The sequence below is a fragment of the Chlorocebus sabaeus genome, chromosome 23, assembly GCF_047675955.1.
Source record: "Chlorocebus sabaeus isolate Y175 chromosome 23, mChlSab1.0.hap1, whole genome shotgun sequence".
Lineage (NCBI taxonomy): Eukaryota > Metazoa > Chordata > Mammalia > Primates > Cercopithecidae > Chlorocebus > Chlorocebus sabaeus.
Genome location: NC_132926.1, coordinates 73,062,057 through 73,084,300, shown reverse-complemented (window position 1 = coordinate 73,084,300; position 22,244 = coordinate 73,062,057). Strand labels below are relative to the sequence as shown.

General features: G+C 33.4%; 1 protein-coding gene across 8 annotated transcripts in view; it reads left to right on the top strand.

Moving 5' to 3' along the window:
• FER (FER tyrosine kinase) overlaps positions 1–22,244 on the top strand; it is a 452,292-nt gene that overhangs the window by 115,450 nt on the left and 314,598 nt on the right. For all 8 annotated transcript variants that reach the window (XR_005235731.2, XM_037984945.2, XM_008014098.3 and 5 more), the window contains 3 exons: positions 10,705–10,888; positions 14,289–14,426; positions 15,020–15,139. Coding sequence is in view for 7 of the 8 variants with exons in the window: in XM_037984945.2 (XP_037840873.2) it covers positions 10,705–10,888; positions 14,289–14,426; positions 15,020–15,139 (442 nt within the window). In the remaining variant the exon portion in view is untranslated. The remainder of the gene's footprint in view (positions 1–10,704; positions 10,889–14,288; positions 14,427–15,019; positions 15,140–22,244) is intronic.

Genomic DNA, 22,244 nt, shown 5'->3' with positions numbered 1-22,244 from the left:
ACCCATAATTGACCTGGAATGCAGTGCATGTATTGTTTTGGGGGTTTTAAAGAAATTTTACCCAGTAGGTAAATTCAGGAATACAACTTTCACAAATAATGAGAATCTACTATCTATTGAAAGTAGAACTGGCCGGACGCGGTGACTCATGCCTGTAATCCCAGCACTTTGGGAGGCTGAGGCAGATAGATCACTTGAGGCCAGGAGTTCAAGACCAACCTGGCCACTGGCCATCATGGTGAAACCCTGTCTGTACTAAAAATACAAAAAATTAACCAGTCCTGGTGTGGCAAACACCTGTAGTCCCAGCTACTAGGGAGGCTGAGACACCAGAATTGCCTGACCCAGGAGGCGGAGGTTACAGTGAGCCAAGATCGCCCCCACTGCACTCTAGCCTGGGTGACAGAGCAGCAAGACCCTGTCCAAAAACAAAAACAAACAAACAAAAAAAGCCTAGAGGATTTGCCATTGAATTGGATGTAGTTTGTGAGAAAAAGAGGAAAAGACTGATTCCAGGATTTTTGGCCTGAGCAACTGAAGAATGGCATTGTTAGTAACTGAGGTGGGAAAAATGCGGGAAGACCGGTTTTTAGAGTTTTATTAGATACTTAAGTGGAGATGTTGAATTAAATCTCTAGTTCAGCAGTTCCAGGGAGAGGTCTGGAGTAGAACTGTAAATATGAAATGTTAATTGTCATTTTAAAGCCATGAGATTTTATGACATTACCAGTAGTATGAATGAAGATAAAAAAGAGAAGAGTCTTAACAAAGACTGAGCCCAACATGAAGTCAGGGAAATAAAGAGTTAAAAATAATACAAAAGACAAATAGGAAAACTAAGTGAATGTGCTATTCTGGAAGACAATATGGGAAGACAGGTTTCAAGGAAGAGCAAGTGATTAACTAGGTTAAATACTGCTAAAACATAAGGTGAGGACTAAGATTTGGAGTTAGCAAAGTGTACATTATTGGTGATTTTGACAAGAGAAATTTCAGTGGAGTGGTACAGGGAAAACCCTAAATGGACTGGGTTTAAGAAAGAAGGAGAGAAAAGAAACTGGAGATAACTAGTATCAGTTCTGCAGTAAAGGGGAGGAGAGAAATATGGAAGTAACTGGAAGAAATGCAATAAAGGGAGGTTTTTTTTGTTTGTTTTTCAAGATTGGGAGTTATTACAACTTGTTTGCTGATGAAACTGCACTTCTAGGGAAGGAAACACAGCTGAGGCAGCAGGAATGAAGGAAGAATTGCTGGAGAAATGTCCCTGAGTAGGTGAGAGAAGATACATCTAGTACCCAAATAAATAGATTAGTCTTTACTTTGAACAAGGACAGTTTATTCATAGTAATAGTTTAGGAGAGATGGAGAGATACGGATTCAGATAAAAAGGTTAGATATGCTGGTGAAAGCTTATGGAAATTCTCTTCAGAGTAATTTCTAAAAATGGGGTTCACGGACTCCCTCTTCACAGTAATATGGCTCAGATTTCAAAATCATAGGGTACAAACTATTAAGTACACAATGAAAAGTTTTTTTTTTTCCCAGTCATTATTCTTTTTTTCCTCCAGAGGCAACAGATAGTATCTGCTTTTTCTGGAGATATTTTATGCATAACATGTAGCTTTTAAGCCAGTTTATTAAGTGTGTTCATCAACTTATTAGATACGTTTCATATCATAGTACATATTAGGAGTTGGAGGTTAGTGTGTGGTTGTTTATGCTAAGTTAATGATGATCTCTGCACTTCTTCTGGTACAGTTATATCTTAACATGATGACTATTTGGTGAGCCTTCATTTTAATTTTCTTATCAAATATCTTTTAGGAAGAGACTATAACTGTGCATCCCTCATATAACCTAGAACACCATGGATTATAGATAAACATTTAAAGGATGAATGCCCTAAATTTTCTGTAAATGTTGTTTTTCCACATACTTGACTAGTCTTCTAAAGTAGACTTAAATCTTTTTTTTTTTCATAGTATGGCTTCTTTTTGTATTAATATTACATGCAGTGGAAACATACCTGCTAGGAGACATACAAATTAAAACTAAATTTTCTTTTCTGAACTAGGAAATCAGTGTTTTGATATTTAAAGAACAAATTGTTGAGGCTTCTTATCTGTAGGCTGAATAACACAAGTTCTTTATATATAATGATTATTCTATTACTTTAAAAGTTTGATCCAGTTTTCACAGCTGTCTTTTAACTATATTTTAACATCATTTCAGTCCTATAGAAATGTTGAAAGAATAGTAAAAAAAGAATTCCCATATACTGTTCACTCACGTTTCCTGAATGTTCACATTTTACCACATTTGCTTTATACTTTTCTGTCTCTGTATGTGGTACATATATATGTATGTGTATGTGTAAATATAAAAACGTAAATGTATATTTATTAAGTTGTCATATCTTTTTGGTTGCCTTTACGCTGGAACAGTTAAAAGTCTTTATGGTTCGCAAAACGTTGACATTTTTGAGCAGTATAGGACAGTTATCCTTGATTTATTTTTCTGCATAATATTTGTTATTTATTTTTCATAGGAATACCATAGAAATGATGTTCTGTTGTCGGTGCTTTATATCAGGTTCATGATGTCAGTTCATCCCATTATTGGATATTAATTTGATCATTGGAATAAGGTGGTATATACTTGATTTCTCCACTCTAAAGTTACATTTTCATTTTTCCTTGTTAATAAGTATTGTAGGGAAAACATTGACACTGTGTAAATACGGTGTGACTCTTCAGATTTTCACCCACTAGTTTTTCTGTCTATCAATGGTGCTTGCCTAAATTATTTATTATCATAGCAATTGTGAAATGGTAATTTCCTATTCCATTATTCCTTTTACATTTATTAATTTGTTTTTAATATATGGAAGGGCTTTTCCCTCTCTCCAGTTTATTTTTTAAATTTATGTATTAATTTAATGTATTAGAATGAACTCACAGATTCAGATTTTTATTCATGGATTATAGTTTTCTACTATAATAATTATATACTATCATACTCAGATTTGGGCAGTGGGAGCCACTTCAAACTGGCTCCTCTGTCCTTTTGACACATTCCTATCATTCATTGAGTACGTATTTTCTGACTCATCTTACACTTTTCCTACTTCAGGTTCCATTTCTCTATGAAACCCTAGTTCCTTTTATTGGAGAATTGTATTTGGAAAACAATATCTGGCCATTGGTGTGCTCGTTGCTAGTGGAGTATCTTGTTCTAGGTCCTGTTAATTGACAGAGACAGGAAATAAGCAACATGTACACACCCATGTACACCTGTGCTTTTTTTCTGTTATCTATTGGTCTATCTAGGGATACACTGAGGGGTTCACATTGATACTTCAAATTCAAATCCAATACCATAGAGTTTATTCCTTCTCTTCCTATTTATATATTTGCAACTGCTTTCTCTGGCAGTGAGAAACCTAGCTTCTGTTATTCACAATATTTTACTTACTTGCTCAAATGCTAGAATACACAGAAAGTAATTTCAATATTGCTAACTCATGCCTCTGAAAAATGAAACTTAAAAATTACAGTTTGGTATTCGTTTAAATCTTTTCTTGTCTTTAGCCTTCTATTTGTAATCATATACTGCTTTCCAAAGTTACTTAGTTTTTTACAAAATTACTTCCCTACTCCTTTTAGTGTGGTTAGTGTTACTCACTGGAAATACAGTTTGGTTCATTTGTTTCTGTTGTATCTCATTTTAATTCTGCCCCCCCATCCTTGTTAATTTTGTTTATTTCTATGTGAAACTTTAGTGATTCTAAAAATTAACACTGTTCAAAACCATATAGAAAACTCAGTCATTTTTATTTTCCTTTCTTTCTTGCACAAAACTACGATTATATAATATTCTTTTTCCTTTCCTTCTCCATTGATAATGCATCCTGAAAATGACAACATTCAAGTTGGTAGATAGTTTTTTCATTCTTTTTTTTTTTCTGTCGTCAGTCTCTTGCTAGTTTTTTCATTCATTTCAACTGCATACCACTTTAAGATTATTTAAGCCCTTTCCTACATATGGACATATAGCTTAAAATAACTTTATATATGTGTTTTTTGTATGTGTGTGTGTTTGTGTGTGTGATTGGAGGCATGAATTCCCAGAAGTGTGATATAAATTCCAAGAAGTGTGATTGCTGGGTTAAAAAGTATACTTACATGTTATTTTGTTAGATATTGCCAAATTTCCTTCTATAAGGATTATACCAATTTGCATTTCTACTAGAAATGTATGAATTTTTTTTCTCCACATCTCACCAACAGAGTTTCTCAATTTGGTAGATGAGAAATAGTATCTTAGTTCCTCCTTCTTTCTTACATTACTGTCACTGCTGTGATCTACCACTACAGTTTTTCAGTATTTTCACATGTAGAGCAGACCTTCTTTTTCTGATGGTTGTTTTTAGATCAGTCTTAAGCATGCTGCTGTTTCTTCTCTTCACCCCCACCCCTGCCTCACCCCCCTACACCCACCCCCAAACAACCCACCCAGCAGCCTTTGGTCTTCATAAAGGCTTGCTATGGGAGGGGGAGAGATCATTTGTAGAGATTTGGTGTTTACTTTTCTACTCATAGCCAATTTAAAATGTGGACTCTGTCTGCCTGTTATGCTGAGGGTATGAGTTATATTTTTCCTTTTTTTCTTTATTATAGTTTTGGGTAATATGTGGGAGATTCAGAATTATGCTGCTGCCATATCCCAGCTACCCAGAATTCCCTCATTCACAGTATCGTAAAATTATGGAATGTAGATTTGGACATGGTACATCATTCACTTTACAGGTTGTTAGAAGACTGTAGGTCAATCAAATGTAGCAATCACTATATATGCAAGGAAATTATATTACACAGAGTTTGAGAACTTGCTCTTTAAAGGTGTTTTATATTGAATTTTTAAATAAAGTATCACTTTCAGTTCTCTGAACAGTTCAAAACCCATAAAATGTTTAATACATATTTCTTGATAAATCAAATTTTCTTATGCCCGGAAATTTATTAAAAGTAGCAAAATATGTATATACTTATTTATTATTATTTATTATTATTATTATTATTTTGAGATGGAATCTTACTCTGTCGCCCAGGCTGGAGTGCAATGGCACGATCTCGGCTCACTGCAAGCTCTGCCTCCTGGTTCCAGTGATTGTCCTGCCTCAGCCTCCCGAATAGCTGGGAATGCACACCACCACCCAGCTAATTTTTGTATTTTTAAATAGAGACAAGGTTTCACCATATTGGCCAGGCTGGTGTTGAACTCCTGACCTCATGATCCTTCCGCCTCTGTCCCCCAAAATGCTGGGATTACAAGTGTGAGCCACCGTGCCTAGCCATACCTATTATTTTTTTTTAATGCTTTATAGGAGCATATAAACACAAAAGTTTTTTTTTTCTTTTTTTCTTTCCAAATTCTGTGCTTTATTTAGCCTTTGCTATTAACTGCATTTTGTCAATTTTCTGCCATTTAATCTATATTACAACCCAGTGAATTAGAAAGGGCAGATAATTTAACTCCTATGTTTAAAAATTAGAAACTAAAATTTAGATTAAATGGTTTGCTTGGGGCTGCACAGCTAATCAAAGGAAAAGCTAAGACTAGAATTGACTTTTAACATTGTTCTTGTCAGAACCACACTGAGTTAAAAAGGTAGCTCCTTCATTGCTTCTACATATCACACTTGAATTTAACTTCCATGTGAAAAAAAACTTGTGTATACATTTGACCCAAGTAACTATAAGTTAAGATGAATTCCTGTGCATTTTCTTCATACTCAGTGTGCCTAGGATAGTGATTGTAGAGTAATAAGTAAAATTGTGAAGTTGAGGAGCATATTAATCTCTTTTCACACTGCTATAAAGACATATACTTACTGGGCAATTTATAAAGAAAAGAGGTTTAATTGGCTCACAGTTTAACATTGCTGGGGAGGCCTCAGGAAACTTAACAATCATGGTGAAAGAGGAAGAGACATGACTTCATGGTGGCAGGTGAGAGACTGAGCAAGAGCAGGGAAAACTGCCTTATAAAACCATCAGCTCTTCTGAGAACTCACTATCACGAGAACAGCATGGGGGGAAAAAACCCCTTCATGATTCAGTCACCTTCCACCTGGTCCCTCCCTTGACACATGGGAATTACAAGGATTATAATTCCAGATGAGATTTGGGTGGGGACACAGAGCCAAACTGTATTAACAAGGAATGTTCTGAAAGAAAGGAAAATTATAAGGTAGTAGAAAGTTTGGTTATCCAAATCAAAGGAGGGTGTACTTGTGGGCACTTTATTTTTAGAAAATAATCACTTCTTATTTATTATCACAGGCTTTCTACCATAATATTTCACAAATGGCAAACTTCAGAAGTTTATAATAAAAAAGGTGACTTTTTAGACTAGCTTAATGAGTAGTCTAGCCTTTCTCTTGTAAATGTCAAACTTACATAATTGAGTTTTGCTAGCTTCATTATATTGTTTATGGCGTGACATGTTGTTACATTCTTTTATTACAAAACATTAAATAGATTTGTCAACAAGTTGTGGCAAACGAATTATAATTTAATCTCTGTGAATTTTATTATGTGGAGGAGGAAAAATTGGATGTTTTCCTCCTTGTTGATTGACACATAGAACACTCCATGCCCTGCTCCAATGCCTGTCATCGTTTAAAGAAAAAAAGGAAAAAAGCACACAGAACAAAGATAGGATTCTGTATCTGTTGAATGAAAAATAAGAATTGTTTTATTCTATATATTTCACATAATTTTAAGATCATATGCATTTATTTAAAAGTTAAGAAAGTGTATTAGTGATCTGAGAGATTTTGAAGTAAACAGAATTGTATTAGGTTATTTTTTGCAGCAATTTTGTTAAGTAAAAGGAATTTTAAGGTTTTTATTTGTAACATTGGTTTTTATATGGTATTAACATTTCTGAAATTGACTTATATATCCTGTATAGCACCGTAAACATTTATTTTAAAACAAATCAGTAAAAAGTAGCATAGAATCCCTTTCTAAATCATGATAAGTGAGCATGTTTTTAAAACTCTTTGTTTATACCTTCAAGGGAGGGAGATAAAAGATTGATTGATAATGTGCATGCGTAAGTATGCCTTATAACCAAATGTAGAAGTGTATGTGAGCTGTGGAGTACTCCTCCCCAAAATCTGTTAAAACATAACCTGAAATCTGGTTTTAAACCTGAAAGTGGTTTTGAGAATTTATTATTATTATTTTAATACAATGGATTTCGCATTGGATGTTTCCAAAGGCATTAAATATTTTTGTAATTGTTATTAATGACCATTGGTAAGCTGTTGGTGATTAAATTTTGGCTTTAATAGCTTCAGGTTGTTTGTCATATACTATATTTAATAAAGATAAAGGCATCTGGGAAATTCTTAACTTTTCTAATGTTATCTTGGAGCATAAAATCTTAGTGAGTTGAGTGTTGTGTATTTAGTGAATCATTTTACACCAGCTAGAAAGACAGATGGGTAGTGTACAGTTTAAATATCTGTGCAAATGGGAGGACAGATGGGTGGTTTAAATGTCTCAATGAAAATGTGTAGAGAGATTGTCTTCTGAAGTTAGACTAAAAAATTTAGGGAATTAGGAATAATAGTTAATATAACAATAAAATTTTTAAATAGAGCAAAATGTGGAATTCCGTGAATTGATTATACCTTTTGAACTGACAGTAAAACGTAACATCTTAGAACACAATACTCAAATACACTTGCATGGTAACTGCTTGTTTTGTTTTCTTATTATGAACATGTGGACTGTAGAAAGTGTCTTTATTACTTGGAATTAACTTATCTGGTTAATTGTACCTGACCTTTTGAACTGTTGTCAGAATTAATTTATTCAATTTCAAGTAGTCAATGAAACTTAACCTAGCTTAAAAATGATGAGTAAAAAAAAAAAAAACCAGACCAAAAACCAAAAACCTTGAAATGGGCCTTAAAAAGGGCAGCTTCTGTAGCACGAGTTAGTGAACTTTTACTCTTATTCAGGAATTAATATGACTTAGCTTCTAGCCAAAATATTGGTTCCTATATGGGCAGTTATATACCTTAGATCTTGGGTGTCAGCTTCATATAGAAGCCTCCTCCCAACTTGTGTGGGTGGAAAGGAAAAGGGTGCTCATTTTTAGACGGAAGGCTGTGGGCTGGCCATAGATATGTCAGTTGCATTGACCTTCTTTTTTTTTTTGATGGAGTCTCATTCTGTTGCCCAGGCTGGAGTGAAGTGGCTTGATCTTGGTTCACTGCACCCTCGGCCTCCTGGGTTAAAGTCATACTCCTGCCTCAGCCTCCCCAATGCCTGGTACCACAGGCACGCACTACCACACCCAGCTAATTTTTTTGTATTTTTAGTAGAGACAGCGTTTCACTGTGCTGGCCAGGCCGGCCTCGAACTCCTGACCTCAAGTAATCTGCCCGCCTCAGCCTCTGAAAGTGTTGGGATTACACATTAGCCATTGTACCCAGGCAATTGCATTGACTTTTGGGGACTTTTAATGAAATATATTCTGTAAGAAGAATGCTAAGTAGTAATATTCATGAATAAAAATGCTATTATATTATTCTATGAAAAATTATTATAGTAACTGATCATGTGGGAAGATATATTCCTTAGAACATTAAGAATCATTCATGGTTAGTATTACCGAAGTCATTTTATTAATTGCTAAGTTAAAAAGTTGTGCCAAGTGTCATGCAGAGTGAAATAAATCTCTAGGGATTTACTTTAACTGAGACAAAAAGTTTACTGATTTCTGATAAACATTAAAAAAATTCAAATAGATTTGAATTTTTGAAAAAATCACTGGGCATACCTCATAGTAAGGAGAATAATCATTTTATATTAAAGTTATATAAACACATATATGATTATTTACTAGTTTGTGACATAAAATATATTATCTTGTGGGTGGTATTCAAAAAGTTTGAAAAACTACTACTTTAGTGATTAAAGCTGTTTTTTTTTTTTTCTTTCTGATTTTCTTCTGGTGAGAACTGAATTAATGTACTTGCTTCCCTCCTGCCACTCTAGTCTTAGAACATGTTTCTGGTCAGCAGTGACAGGGGTTAGAGATACTCAGGTGAAAATATTTTCTTATTGAGAAGTTCTTTATGTTATAAAGTGAAATAGATTATCTGGGTAACATTTTATTAATAACTTGGACAGTTATTAATATCCCCATGTGCAAGAGCCAGTGAATGGACTATGGGTACAGAATTAAACTCTTTAATATAATTATGTGTTACTCCCTAGAAGTAGTGGTGATTCTAGTGTTTGTGAACACTAGAATGTATTGATAGTAGAGACATACAAGTCTGCCAGAAGGTTTGTTTCTGTTTATGTGATGTGGATGTAGTTCCTGAGCGTCAGAATTGGAGGGATGATGAGAAAGCAAAGGAATTCTATTTCTCATTCTGTTCTTCTTCCTAGGAATGGTCTGAGGTCTGAAATTGTCCCTCTTTGCAAAAGCCTCACCTTTTCTCTGCTCTTTGCTCTGGGGTACTGAGATTCTTAAATGAGGAATACTCAGGTGGTTGCTGAGCCTACGCAGAACAGCAACAAAAGGGAGGCTGCCGTCAAAAATTCTCAACTTGAAGATCTGTTTCTGGGGAGGGGATTTATTTGGAGGACCTCTTTGGAAAGGGCAGAAATTAGTAAATACCTTGAACAGTTTGTTTTCTGAATCTACGTTGACAAGAAATATTTGCGTAATTTGCATCAAAAGTTTAAGATCTGCTTAAAATTTTCATTTATTTATATATTCATTCGCTTATATTGGCAATCTGTAAATGTTTTCTAAATGACTAGTGGAGTAACCATAAAATGTTTTAACTTATAACATTATCAGTATCTCTCAGACTTCTACATGAAGTCTAAATTTCTCTGCTTGATTTTCAAGTCATTCAGCACCTAGAAGTGCCCTACCTAAGCAGACCTATTTCTTTAACTTTCTCAAAACTTGCTGTCTTTAGATAAGCTTATCTCTATGTAACTTTGTTCTTTCCATGTATTCACTCAATATTCCAGTTCACAAGGCTCTATGTCAAGGACTCTGTTTTGCCAAATACTGAATTCCCAGTGTTTAGCACAGTTCCTAGTAGTGTTCAGCTAATAATATTCGTTGAGTGAAAGGAAGGAAGGAATGAAGGGAAAAAAGGAAGGTGAGAGGAAGGGACTATCTGTTCTTATCTTTTTTATACTTCTCCAGACATGTCCTATATTTTAAGGTTTGGTTCTCCACAAAGCCTCCTCTGAGTACCCTTGTCTTTGTTGATATCTCAAACATAGACCTAAAAATTTAGCATTATTTACAAACTTTCTTGGTTTCTTGGTTTTACAGTTTTATGTGCACTGTTGTTTCAATTTGGTATAAGCTTCTTGAAGATGAAAAGGATCATATATCTGTACTTTTTTGTGTTTTACTTTGACTTTTATTCACCATTTAGTATCCTACATGCCTCCTTCTTGGCAACCTTTGTGTTAAGGATGGGCAAATCAACAGTACCTTGCATAAAGCTAAGCACATAGTATGTGTTCAATAAAATTTTGTTATTTATAAAATGTGTGAAATAACAAAACAGTAGTAATTCAGTTTTCATGTAGTGAAGATAAAATTTTTTTCTTTTACTAACGTTCTTCTTTTTTTTTTTTTCAGGGAAGGAAACTGAAAAGGCCAAGGAACGATATGACAAAGCGACAATGAAACTTCATATGTTGCACAATCAGTATGTATTGGCGTTGAAAGGGGCACAGCTGCATCAGAGTCAGTATTATGATATCACACTTCCCTTGCTTCTGGACTCCTTACAAAAGATGCAAGAAGAAATGATAAAAGCACTGTAAGATACATTTTCTTTTTATCATAAAATGCCTTCACAAAATGATTTCAACATATTTTCTCTCTAGTTTAGGTGTTGTTTCGTAAGTTTTATTATTGACTCAGTCCAATGGGTATTTCAGACCTTGATTCTTCTTGATTTTCACTTTTGATGTCCCTTCAGTTTGGGCTTATCCCCTAAACCTTCTAGCTGACTTCCAAAATGGTCCTTCTTTTGTATGTTTTTGTTTTGTTCCCTTAGCTGAAAATTTAAATGAAAAAAAAAATATTATAAGTTGAAAAGTGTTTGGAAGTGAATATCTGCCTCCAGAGAGTTGGGTATTTAAATCTTGAACAACTGAAAGGCTCAAGGAAGAGATTTTTTTGAAGGTTTATTTGTCAGCTTCTTGTTCTTTCTTCTGTATAAGATTAAAATCAACACATGTTTATTGAAGTTTTACATATGCAAAACACATTACCTGATGCTTAGGGATATAGAGATGAGCAGGCCACAGTTCTTGCCTTCCCGATCTAACAATATACTTTAATTAGTAAGTCAAATGCACACATGTTTATCATACACACTGATACAAAATGACAGAAAAAAAAAGTCATCCTTTGGTAGACCCTATCTCCTTGCTTAGTTGTTTTAGTGCCTTCCAAATGACTAAATTCAATTTTCTTTCACTGAAAATTGCGTAGGGTAATTCTTCAATGTTAGAGTTGCTGTGAACTATGTGTAGGGTTGAAGAATGGTGTAGTAATGAAAGAGAGTTAGAAAAGAAGTAAATGGTTGGTTATCTCTCAGGTGGAGATAAAGTTCACAAATAAGTAGTGAAGTATGAGAAAAGGAACTTGGACCAGTTTAATGCAGGTTCTTGCATTGTAGTTACTTTATCTGTAATTACATAAATTAGCACATAAGCTCTTAGGTTTAGCATATTTTGAAATGTAAATTGATGTGAAAAATTATTATGAGCATTTTTCAGGTTATGGTACAAGAGGAAGCCTGTATATTACATAAATTAACCCATTTATGCCAGAGGTTGCAAATTTTTTTGTGTGAACATTTTTTGTGTGTGAAAAATCAGACCTTAGCAATAACCTTGAGCAGTAGGATATAAATAAATCCCATAAGCTTAGCGTTCCAACAATGGAACACTAGTCATAAATGGGTTAATAAATGCCAAAGTAACTGTTAAAGGTAAAATGATAACTTTTAAAACAAAACATTTCGTTTATACACTACATTGCACTTTGCAAAGCAGTTTCATGTGCATTTGCTCACTTATTCCTTACAGTATCCTGTAGAGTGAGGAAGTACAGGTTATATCCAGGGTTTATCTTTGACAGACAAGTGAGAATGGACCCAGAATTACAAAGCTAAGAGGTGGCAGATCTGGAACTTGAAGCTTGAAGTCTTCTGACTAACCCTGCACTCTCTGTGAGAGGAATGTAGTGATTTGAAGAATGTACCCTTAAAATTCCTGTGTACCCAGAATCTCAGAATGTGACCTTATTTGGAAATAGGGTCTTTGCAGATGTAATTAGTCAAGGATCTCAAGATGAAATCATTCTGGATTTAGAGTAGGCCCTAAATCCAATGACTGGAGTCCTTGTAAGAAGATGAGAGGAAGGACCCAGAGAGACACACAGAAGGCCTTGTGAAGACAGAGGCAGAGATTGGCATTGTTTTCTTTGAAGGGCTCCCTGGTGCCATAACAGATTTAGTACAACTAGCTATCACTGTGTTAGATTATTCTGTTTACATACAAATATTTCAGGTTAGGGATAATATTTCTTGGACTGTTGACTTCCACAGCCTCTGAAATTAGAAGAGCAAATTTGTCTTTGCTGCCTTCCAGACTCTGCTTGACTTTTACTTCTCTTTGTGTGAAAATAAAGATAATTAGATAGTATATACTTGTGTGTAGGTAAGACTAAATTTTAAGTGATCCTCCATATTCACATAAGATAAAGTGTTTTTAGTTAATTTGAATATGTAAACTTTTTAGTGTTGATAAAATAGTGAAATGTCTACTTAAATATTTGATTCATAAATTTACTTATCTCTAAAGTACGTACTATTGATTTAGAAATATTTCCTTTCCTACTTCCTTTATTAATAGACATTTTTAAACTGTTCACATGAATTTTCAAGAATAGTGTCTTCATCATCACTGGAATATTTTTTTGAGACATATAATAGTTTTCCATGGTATGTTATTTGTACTTTGTAATATATTATTTTAGATTTAGAATTTAAAAATTCCAAGCATGATTATATCACCTCCGTTGAATCTCATGGAACAAATACCCATTCATGTAATATTAGGAGATTTTTTTCATTTTTCCTCCCCATTTGTATTAAAGGTGAATGTTAACGATCTCCACTGTCTTGCTTTAAAAGAATTATTTAGATAGGCTTATTTACATGAACAACATTCAGTACTTTTACTTATGAGATTATAATCCCAGAGATATTAACTAAATCTGTATTAAATTTTTCTGCCTCCTCTTTTCTTTAAATTGTGTCTGTCAGGTGATTTCTCCAATTATTTGAAACTAGCATTGCCTGAAACAGTTTAAATCTCTTTTTTTTAACCTAAATGATATTTTCCTATTTAAAATAAAGTAATTGAGAGAATACCTCACAATAAGGGAGCTTGTGAGGATTAGTTTTTTATAAGTAATTATTGTGGAAAAGAAAAACAAACCATGCTTTATATTTATTTCAGCATATGCAGGATAAGCTTGTCTGTCTACACTTGTTGTTGACAGTGATCTATGGCATATTTTTACAGTATATCATTTTTAAGTAGGAAGCTGGTCTTTGCGATGGAATAGTTTTTTCCCTTTTGCATTTATTAGACCAGGCTAATAATTTTGATGACATTTTTGCTACCGATTGGAGGTCAAGAGAAGAAATTTAGATGTCTTTCAAGGTATAGAACCAGTTCAACTAAGTATACAAAAAAGAGCAGAGGCCCAGAGAAGCAGGGAAGAACCAGACAGGTAGAGCATGTGAGGAAGTAGCAGACACTGGAAAGGAACATTAAAGAGTCAGGAGTTGATCAGAGTTCCATGTTATACAACCCAAAATTTATATGAGAATATTTAGACACAGAAAGTTATCAACTCTGGCCCTACATTTTGGACGTATCACATACATGTTTGAAAAAGTAATGCCTTATTCTAGATCACTTGTAATTATTGTATGATAACAAATATAAATTGCTAATCTGTACATTTATATAATCCCCCCACTTTCCTCTCCAGGTATGAAATAAGGTGGTACAGGAAACAAGCATCTGTACATTTTGATGTTACATTTCTTATGCTTATTTTTCTGAATCCTTTTTGAGATGGTATTTCTCTTGATAAAACTTTAAAATGCTGCAAAATTTTATTTTTGTTTTCAGCAAAGGTATATTTGATGAATACAGCCAGATAACCAGTCTTGTCACAGAGGAGATAGTGAATGTCCATAAAGAGATTCAAATGTCGGTTGAACAGATAGATCCTAGTACAGAATACAATAATTTCATAGATGTTCACAGGTATGACATGTTTATTCCTCTTTAAGGATTTATGACAGTATTATTTTTCATTCATATAATAGTTAACCGCAGATAAAAATAAGAAATATTTAAGATGTTATTAAGACATGTAATATTTCAGATTAATTTGTCTGCTTTTAATTTTAAAAGTTCTTAATGATGATAACTATATAATGTATAGTTTTTTATATGTAAAAATATATTCATTGTTAATCCATATTTAATCCATGCTGAAATCCATATTCAATCCATGAAATTATGTTTTCTTTTTAACACTTATATAATAGTACCATAACTTTATATGTATATTAAACTTTATGATGCACCAAATACTTTTCCATGGCATCTTATTTTATACTTACTACAATTGTGACAGGAATAAAGCAGGTTAATACCTGAATTCTGCAAAAAAGGAAACTAAGTCTCAAGTTACACAATTTTGAAACCCAGGATTTAGTTGTGATTTATATTATCTGTGTTTACTTTGTTAACATAATTTTGGATAAAAACATATATTCTGCCTTTGGTGTATATGAAGATGTATTATGATACTGCATTTACAATGACCAAAATTATTTGGCATGCTTTACTAGAACGACGGCTGATAAAGAACAAGAAATAGAGTTTGATACTTCCTTATTGGAAGAAAATGAAAATCTTCAGGCAAATGAGATCATGTGGAATAATTTAACAGCAGAAAGTTTGCAAGTAATGTAAGTATTTACAAAATATGAACAGGTTAAATACTAGTATTATTATTGCTTTATAGTTGTACTCTATCAGATTTAAAATTTCAATTATTTTTACAAGTAATGAAAAGTAAATTTTGGGGGTCAGAGTGGCATGTTTTGAGAAATGTGTTAATTTTACTCATTTTCATCACTACTTTTGGTAATTCTGAATATCAAAGTTCTGTGTGATGTTACATTCATTTGCCCAATTGTTGCTAGTATTTGACATTAGAATAATGCTTTATGCTTTTCCAAATTTATATATATTTTTAAATCTCATTTCATCCTCTCAATTTATTGGAAGAACCATTTTGGAAATTAGGTTGCTTACTGTTAGAGATAAGAGAGTTATTGATGTCAGAGCACTTAGTACAAAAAATTGACTTTTAATTGAATTATTTTCTCTTGAAGCAGGGATGTCTTCTGTTATAGGCTATTAAATCAGTTCCGTCTTCACTTTGTTGTTTTTGTTGCATAAAATATAAAAGGAATTTTGAGAAATCTCAACGTGTTTTTAGTTCTTTTCAAACATTAAAAGCAATTAGTAGTACATTTTTGAATTTAGAAAACATGAGGTGCTCTACTTCTAAATATTTAACCTATCTCCTGATTTTGTTTGGGAGCAACACAAGGAAATATATTTATTAACAAACATTGAATGTGTTTTTCTTTATGCCGGATTCACAGCTATAAGTGATTATGCACTCATTGCTCCTCAATGTTAGACATGTTATATCGTATCACCTGTTGGAATTTTACCTGAAATGGCTCAGCCAAATGTCCCTACCTAATATAATTAAACAATCTTCTTTCTGTTGTTCAGTAACATGGTAGTGGTACAGGTAATTAGCTAAGGTGGGAAACTCGGACTGGCTCTTGGAAAGGGTTTTGGAATCTTTTTTTTTTTTTAATTTTATTTCATTTTTTTTTTTTGAAATGAAGTCTCACTTTGTTGCCCAGGCTGGAGTGCAGTAGTGCGATCTCGACTCACTGCAACCTCTGCCTCCCAGTTCAAACGATTCTCAGGCCTCAGCCTCCCGAGTAGCTGGGGTTACAGGCATGTGCCACCATGCCTGGCTAATTTTTGTGTTTTTTGTAGAGATGGGGTTTGCCCTGCTGGCCAGGCTGATCTCAAATTCCTGACTTCAAGTGATTCACCTGCCTCGGCCTGCCAGAGTCCTGGGATTATAGGCATGAGCCACTGTGCCCAGCCAGGTGTTTGGAATCTTTAAAGCTGGCTAGATAGGATTGAAGAAACTAACAAATATTTGTCCACGAATCATGTGTACAAGATGAAGGCTTAATAATTTTGGTATACTGACTACTGATGAGAGCAGTGGAGGCATGGGAGTACCCTGCATCACAGAGTTTTGCCTAGCAGCCTTATTGAGATTTTTGAAGCTGTTCCTAAGTTTTTCATGCCCTACACAGGAGTCGCACTTTGACTAGGTTTCTGACCATTGATATTTAAAATGTCAGCTATCTCTAAACCAGTAGTCCTTGCCCTGGGTGATTTTACACTTCAGGGGACATTTGACAGTATCTGGAGACATTAGCTGTAGATGCTGCTAAACATTCTACTGTGCACAGGACAGCCTCCCAAACAAAGAATTACCTAGTGAAAATATCAGTAGTATTGAGGTTGAGAGACTCTGCTCTAAACAATAGAGTTGAATGTATGGTACAAAATAGATAGCAGAGTTTCTCAGTTCCTGTGCAGTGAGACATTCCGTTTCTCAATTCACGTGCTGCTGGTGAAGGAATATGACATAAATTATTCCTGTTTTTTTGTGTTATATTGCTCCCAAATAACTCACTAATTTATTCATCCAGTATATTTACTATATATCTAAGGTTGTAAGGGTTAATACCTTCAAGGAGGTTACACTGAAATTGATGAATATGTTTTAATAAACACCAAAAAGAGTGAGTATGTAGATATTGGAATATAATGTGGTAAAATTAAAAATAGCTACCTGTTATAAGCTTATGTAAAATTAGAGATTTTGTGACCAAAGAAGAATTTGTTTTATAGCTTTCTAGGGTATAATGAGAGCAAAATTAGTTATGCTCATAAATCATTGTTTCTTAATTATAGTGGTGAAGCAGTAAACAAAAATGCAATAAATTAAAGGTAATAAATCTTTGATAATGTGATAGAAGTTTTAATTGCTCACATTTTACTGAGATAAAACTTTAGTTACATTTCATTGAACAGTATCTGTATTTAGGATATGAGTTTAAGATTAGGGTTTCTTCAAGAATTTTATTCCCAGAGAATTATTCAGTATCTGTGTTGGCACTTTCAAATAAATATAAGGTAATTCCGTTAAAACTGTATGTATTTTTTGAATGTAATATAAGACTTAGGAAAATCTTTCTTCCTTTTTTTTTTTTTTTTTTTTAACTTAGTAGTGCTTTAAGTTAAACATCTTTTCTTTCCTGAAGGCATTAATATTGTTAATTTAGTTGTAGATTGTATTGTAATATTATTCTAATAGAAGTGAAAGAAACAAATGAACATTTAGTTCCTGGAAAAAGAAATACAAATTACCAATAGTACTTGGAAAAGATATTCTTCATTGGCAATTAAATATAAATTAAAAAGAATTAGGCTATTTCACTTACCAGATTAGCAAAGATTAAATAATTGGAGAATACCCAGTGTTATATAACATACAGATATATAAGCGCTCTTATAGCATGTCTCTACATATGTAAGTTGGTGTATAATTTGGCAAATTATGTTTGTGAAACTGGACAGATTACTTATCCCCTCTGTTATGGAAATCTAACACTATGACATGTACCTGATAAAGTTACCACTTTTACCCATCTGAATATGTACCACAAAGCATTTTATTGTAGTCTCATTATTTATATATCAACAATATTTATCAAGGTCTAAATATATAGGAGAGTTAAACTCAATTATTCGTAGGAGTATCTCCTATTTATAGGAAAAATTTTTGGATGGTGTCTTACCATGTGGTCAAAGGCTGTTTCTCAGCTTCAGGTAGCTTCTAGTACTGGGCACCTGAGGCTGTGCACTTCCCATCACACATGCATTTAGGCTACATTATTTTGGGGCTTAAATCTGAGGTTGCTTTCTTTGTTTCTATTACATATAACATAATCTCTCTCCTTCCCTACCAACACCTGTCTCCCATCTGCCTCTTTTTTTTGCATCTACCTTCTTTGCCAAATGCTGAAAGGGTTTTTGCGCTTAATTTATTTTTAATCATCTATTTATTAAAATTATATATGCAAATATTTCATCTCATCTAGTTACTATTTAAATGAATAATTTGGGACTCAGTAATTTTAGTTTATCAAATTACTTGAAAAATTAAAGTCTATACAATTTTGAGTTGTATAAAGTTTATACAATTTAGAAGAATATATTTAAGTGTCTGTTTTGTGCTTTTTGTCAGTATGGACACATGAGTCGTCTAATGGTGACCTATTGCAAACTTAAATGGAGTTTTGAATCAACACGTCAGTAGGCTAAGTATGACAAATTAAAGATAGCAGGTTATTCCAAAATAATATAAACATTAACTTGTCTGCAAAAGAAGGAGTTTTGATTAATTTTAGTAAAATGGTAAAGAATTAAGGTCGTATTTAGTTATTTTGTTGACTCTGTTTTCTGATTTCAAATGAGGTCTCTTTATTATAAGTTGTTATTGCCTGTCAGTAGTAGATATATTTGAATACCGTGATTATGTGAAATGTATAGTCTTATATTCTAAAGCAAAATCTAGTCTCAGGCCTTAGGATTTCAAGTACATTTTAAAAAATTTAAAATCAGAACATATTTAGCTTTTCTAGTAGAATATAAATAGGATCTCTTAATTGAAGAATGGTAATTCTCTATGTGGAAAAGTGATTCTCTTGGTTCTTATAGGGCGTGAGTCAGCAAACTATAGCCCATGAGGCAAATCCAGCTAGTTGCCTATTTTTGTGCAGCCCATGAGCTAAGAATGCTGTTTGCATTTTAAATGGTTGGAAAAAAATCAAAGGAAGAATTATATTTTGTGACAAACAAAAATTATGTGATGTTTACATATCAGAGTACATAAATAAAGTTTTATTGGAACACAGCCATGCTCATTCATTTACCTGCTGTCTGTGAGTGATTTCCCGCTACAGTGGCAGAGCCAGGCAGTTGTGACAGAGACCATATGTGGCACACTCATCACTTCACACTGCTGCTTGGCACTATACAAATCACAGTGACACAGTTATAACTCAACAGCATTTCGAGTGCCACACATATCAATGTACTGTGGCATCTTATTTTTATTGTTAGTTCATGCCTGTAGTGTCAAAAGAAGAAGAGGAAATGGATTTAAAATGTGGCACTTTTAAGGCACAGCAGAGTGTGGATTATTTTGTTATTGAATTCGATGAAGAAACATTGTGTTTATTATGCCATTGCACCACACCTGCTAAGCACTGAATATACTTAATTAAAATCTTATGCTCATGGATTGATATTGGTATTTGGCAGTACCAGTCTATGTACTGTACAAATATGAAAGACTTAAAATCTTATTAAATGTCTGCATTAATAGGTGAACATTGAAAGTTGATTTTGATTGTAAACACTAACTTTGAACTGCAGTGATAGGGGAAGTATTATGGCCATCAAAAGATTTTCATTCTTCTCATTAGGAGACTGGCATTACAATAACATGTACCCAATTATTACTGTATTTTGAATTTGCCAACAAAATATTTGTGAATATTTGTTTTCTCTTTTGTTATATAAATATCTATATACTATGCTTGATTTTGCCTCTTGGTGGCAAAGTCTAAAATATTTGCTCTCTGTACTTTTATCAGAAAATGGTTGCTGACTCCTGTTATAGAGGATGATATCAATTTAACCCATCCAACTCTCTGAATCAACCTTGTACTGAATGGGGTGTCAAATACTCCACTACTCCTTCATCTCTTACATAGAACCTTGATTTTACCAAATCTGTTTTGGGCTGTTCTTGTTTACAGTATTAGCTCATGTTTGGTCTCTGGTTGAACATATACAATATTAGAATTTTCTCAGGCTGTGTTAGGGGAATACTTTAGGAGTGAGTTGGAAAGATTTGGAAAAATGTAAAATATTGAAGTCAGGTGACATGTTGGAAGGACTGTTTGATTAAGGGAAACAAAGTTGTAGGGAAGAAAGCAGATGGATTTTTTTGGATTGGAGGTGGAGTAAGTGGGTATTAGGAGGTGACTATAACAGAAACTTGTAACTTTTGCTTGGTTGAGGAAGCCATCTTCTGTTTACTCTTGAGAAAAGCTCATAAAGATTTGTGTCACGGTATAGAATGTCATCCATAAAAATCCTATGCTCTTGTAATTATATTTTAAGAAAGAGATGGCAAGAAATAGTTTATATTTTCAATTTATGTTGCAGCAATAGAGAAAAAGAGATGTCAGAAAAGTTACCTCAGGCAACTATAAATTCCATTTTTTTAAATTAACTCAAATATCACACTTAAAGTTACAGCATTGCAAATTTCATGTAAGAAATAAAAGTTAAGATGAATTGTTTGTCAAGTCATAATTTTTTTGGAAGTTGGAAGTTTGGTCCCTTTAAGAGTGTTGTAAGATTTAGATCATGACATCCAATGATTATGATATAAAAAGTGTTGGATAAGTGTTAGAAACTTTTTATTATCCATAATGAAGGTTTTAGGACTTTGTATCTTTTTTTTTTTTTTTTTTTTTTTGAGATGGAGTCTTGGTCTCTCACCCAGGCTGGAGTGCAGTGGTGCAATCTCTGCTCACCACAACCTCCGCCTCCCACTTTCAAGTGATTTTCCTGCCTCAGCTTTCTGAGTAGTTGGGACTATGAGCATGCACCACCATGCTTGGCTAATTTTTTGTGTTTTTAGTAGAGATGAGGTTTCACCATGTTGACCAGGCTGGTCTCGAACTACTGGCATTAAGTGATCCATCCGCTGCAGCCTCCCAAAGTGCTGTGATTACAGGTGTGAGCCAATGTGCTGGGCTGCCTTTGTATCGTTTAATACAATTAAATCTTTAAAAATTACCTAACTAAAGCATGCAGATGATAAAATCTGTAAAATCTTACAAAAGGGTATACAATAAAAATTAAAATTTTCCTTTCTTTTTTTTGTTGACCACCATCACTACCTTCCAGGTTTAACTCATGAAAAAAGTGTATGTATTTTTCTAGAATGTATATACAAGCATATACATGTGTATAAATTGTTTTCTTCTGTGTAAGTAGGAATTATTTTATGCATATTCCTTTGTATCATCCTCTTTTTAAGCATGTATTAAATCTTCTTAACGTGTACAGTGTTTTACTACTTGTATGTAACATAATTTCTTTAGTTTTGTTATTTATTGATGGGCATTTAGGTTATTTCCAGTTTTTTCCATTGCCAGAGTTGGTACTAGGTTTTGTGGGACTCCAAGCTTATAAAATTGGAGTGTAGGGAGCATCTTTAAGAAAATCTATACAAACTTACAAGTACAAAATTAAGTATAGAGTCTTGGAAGGGATCATGCAAGTGAGGCACCTGAGAATTAAGCATCATTAGCATCACGATACATTTACCTTTGTTTATTGTGATTATACAATAAACATTCTTGTATTTACATCTTTGTACACTTTCTAAAGCGTATATGTAGGATAAATTCTAGAATGTGTAATTACTAAGACAGGATATTAGTTGCTAAGGGTGTGGATTTAGGATTTAAGCTGCCTGGGCTCTATTATCAGCTTTTCCCACTTACCAGCTCTGTGACCTTGGACAAGAGCCTTAACCTCTCTGCCTCAGTTTTTCATATGTAAATGGAGATCATAAGGGTGTTGTAAGAATTATATAAATTTAAGTGCTTATTTATAAAGTACTTAAAACTATGCGTGGTACTCAATAAATGTTAAGTATTATGTCATTTTGTGAATTTTTTCCAGGCAGAGTCATTTTATGACTTTTAACTGCTTTGCATTATAATATTATAATATTTAATTTAAAAATGTAAAGAATAAGCCATTTGAACTGTTACTATTTTTTGTTATTTTATTTTATTTAAGTTCCAGATA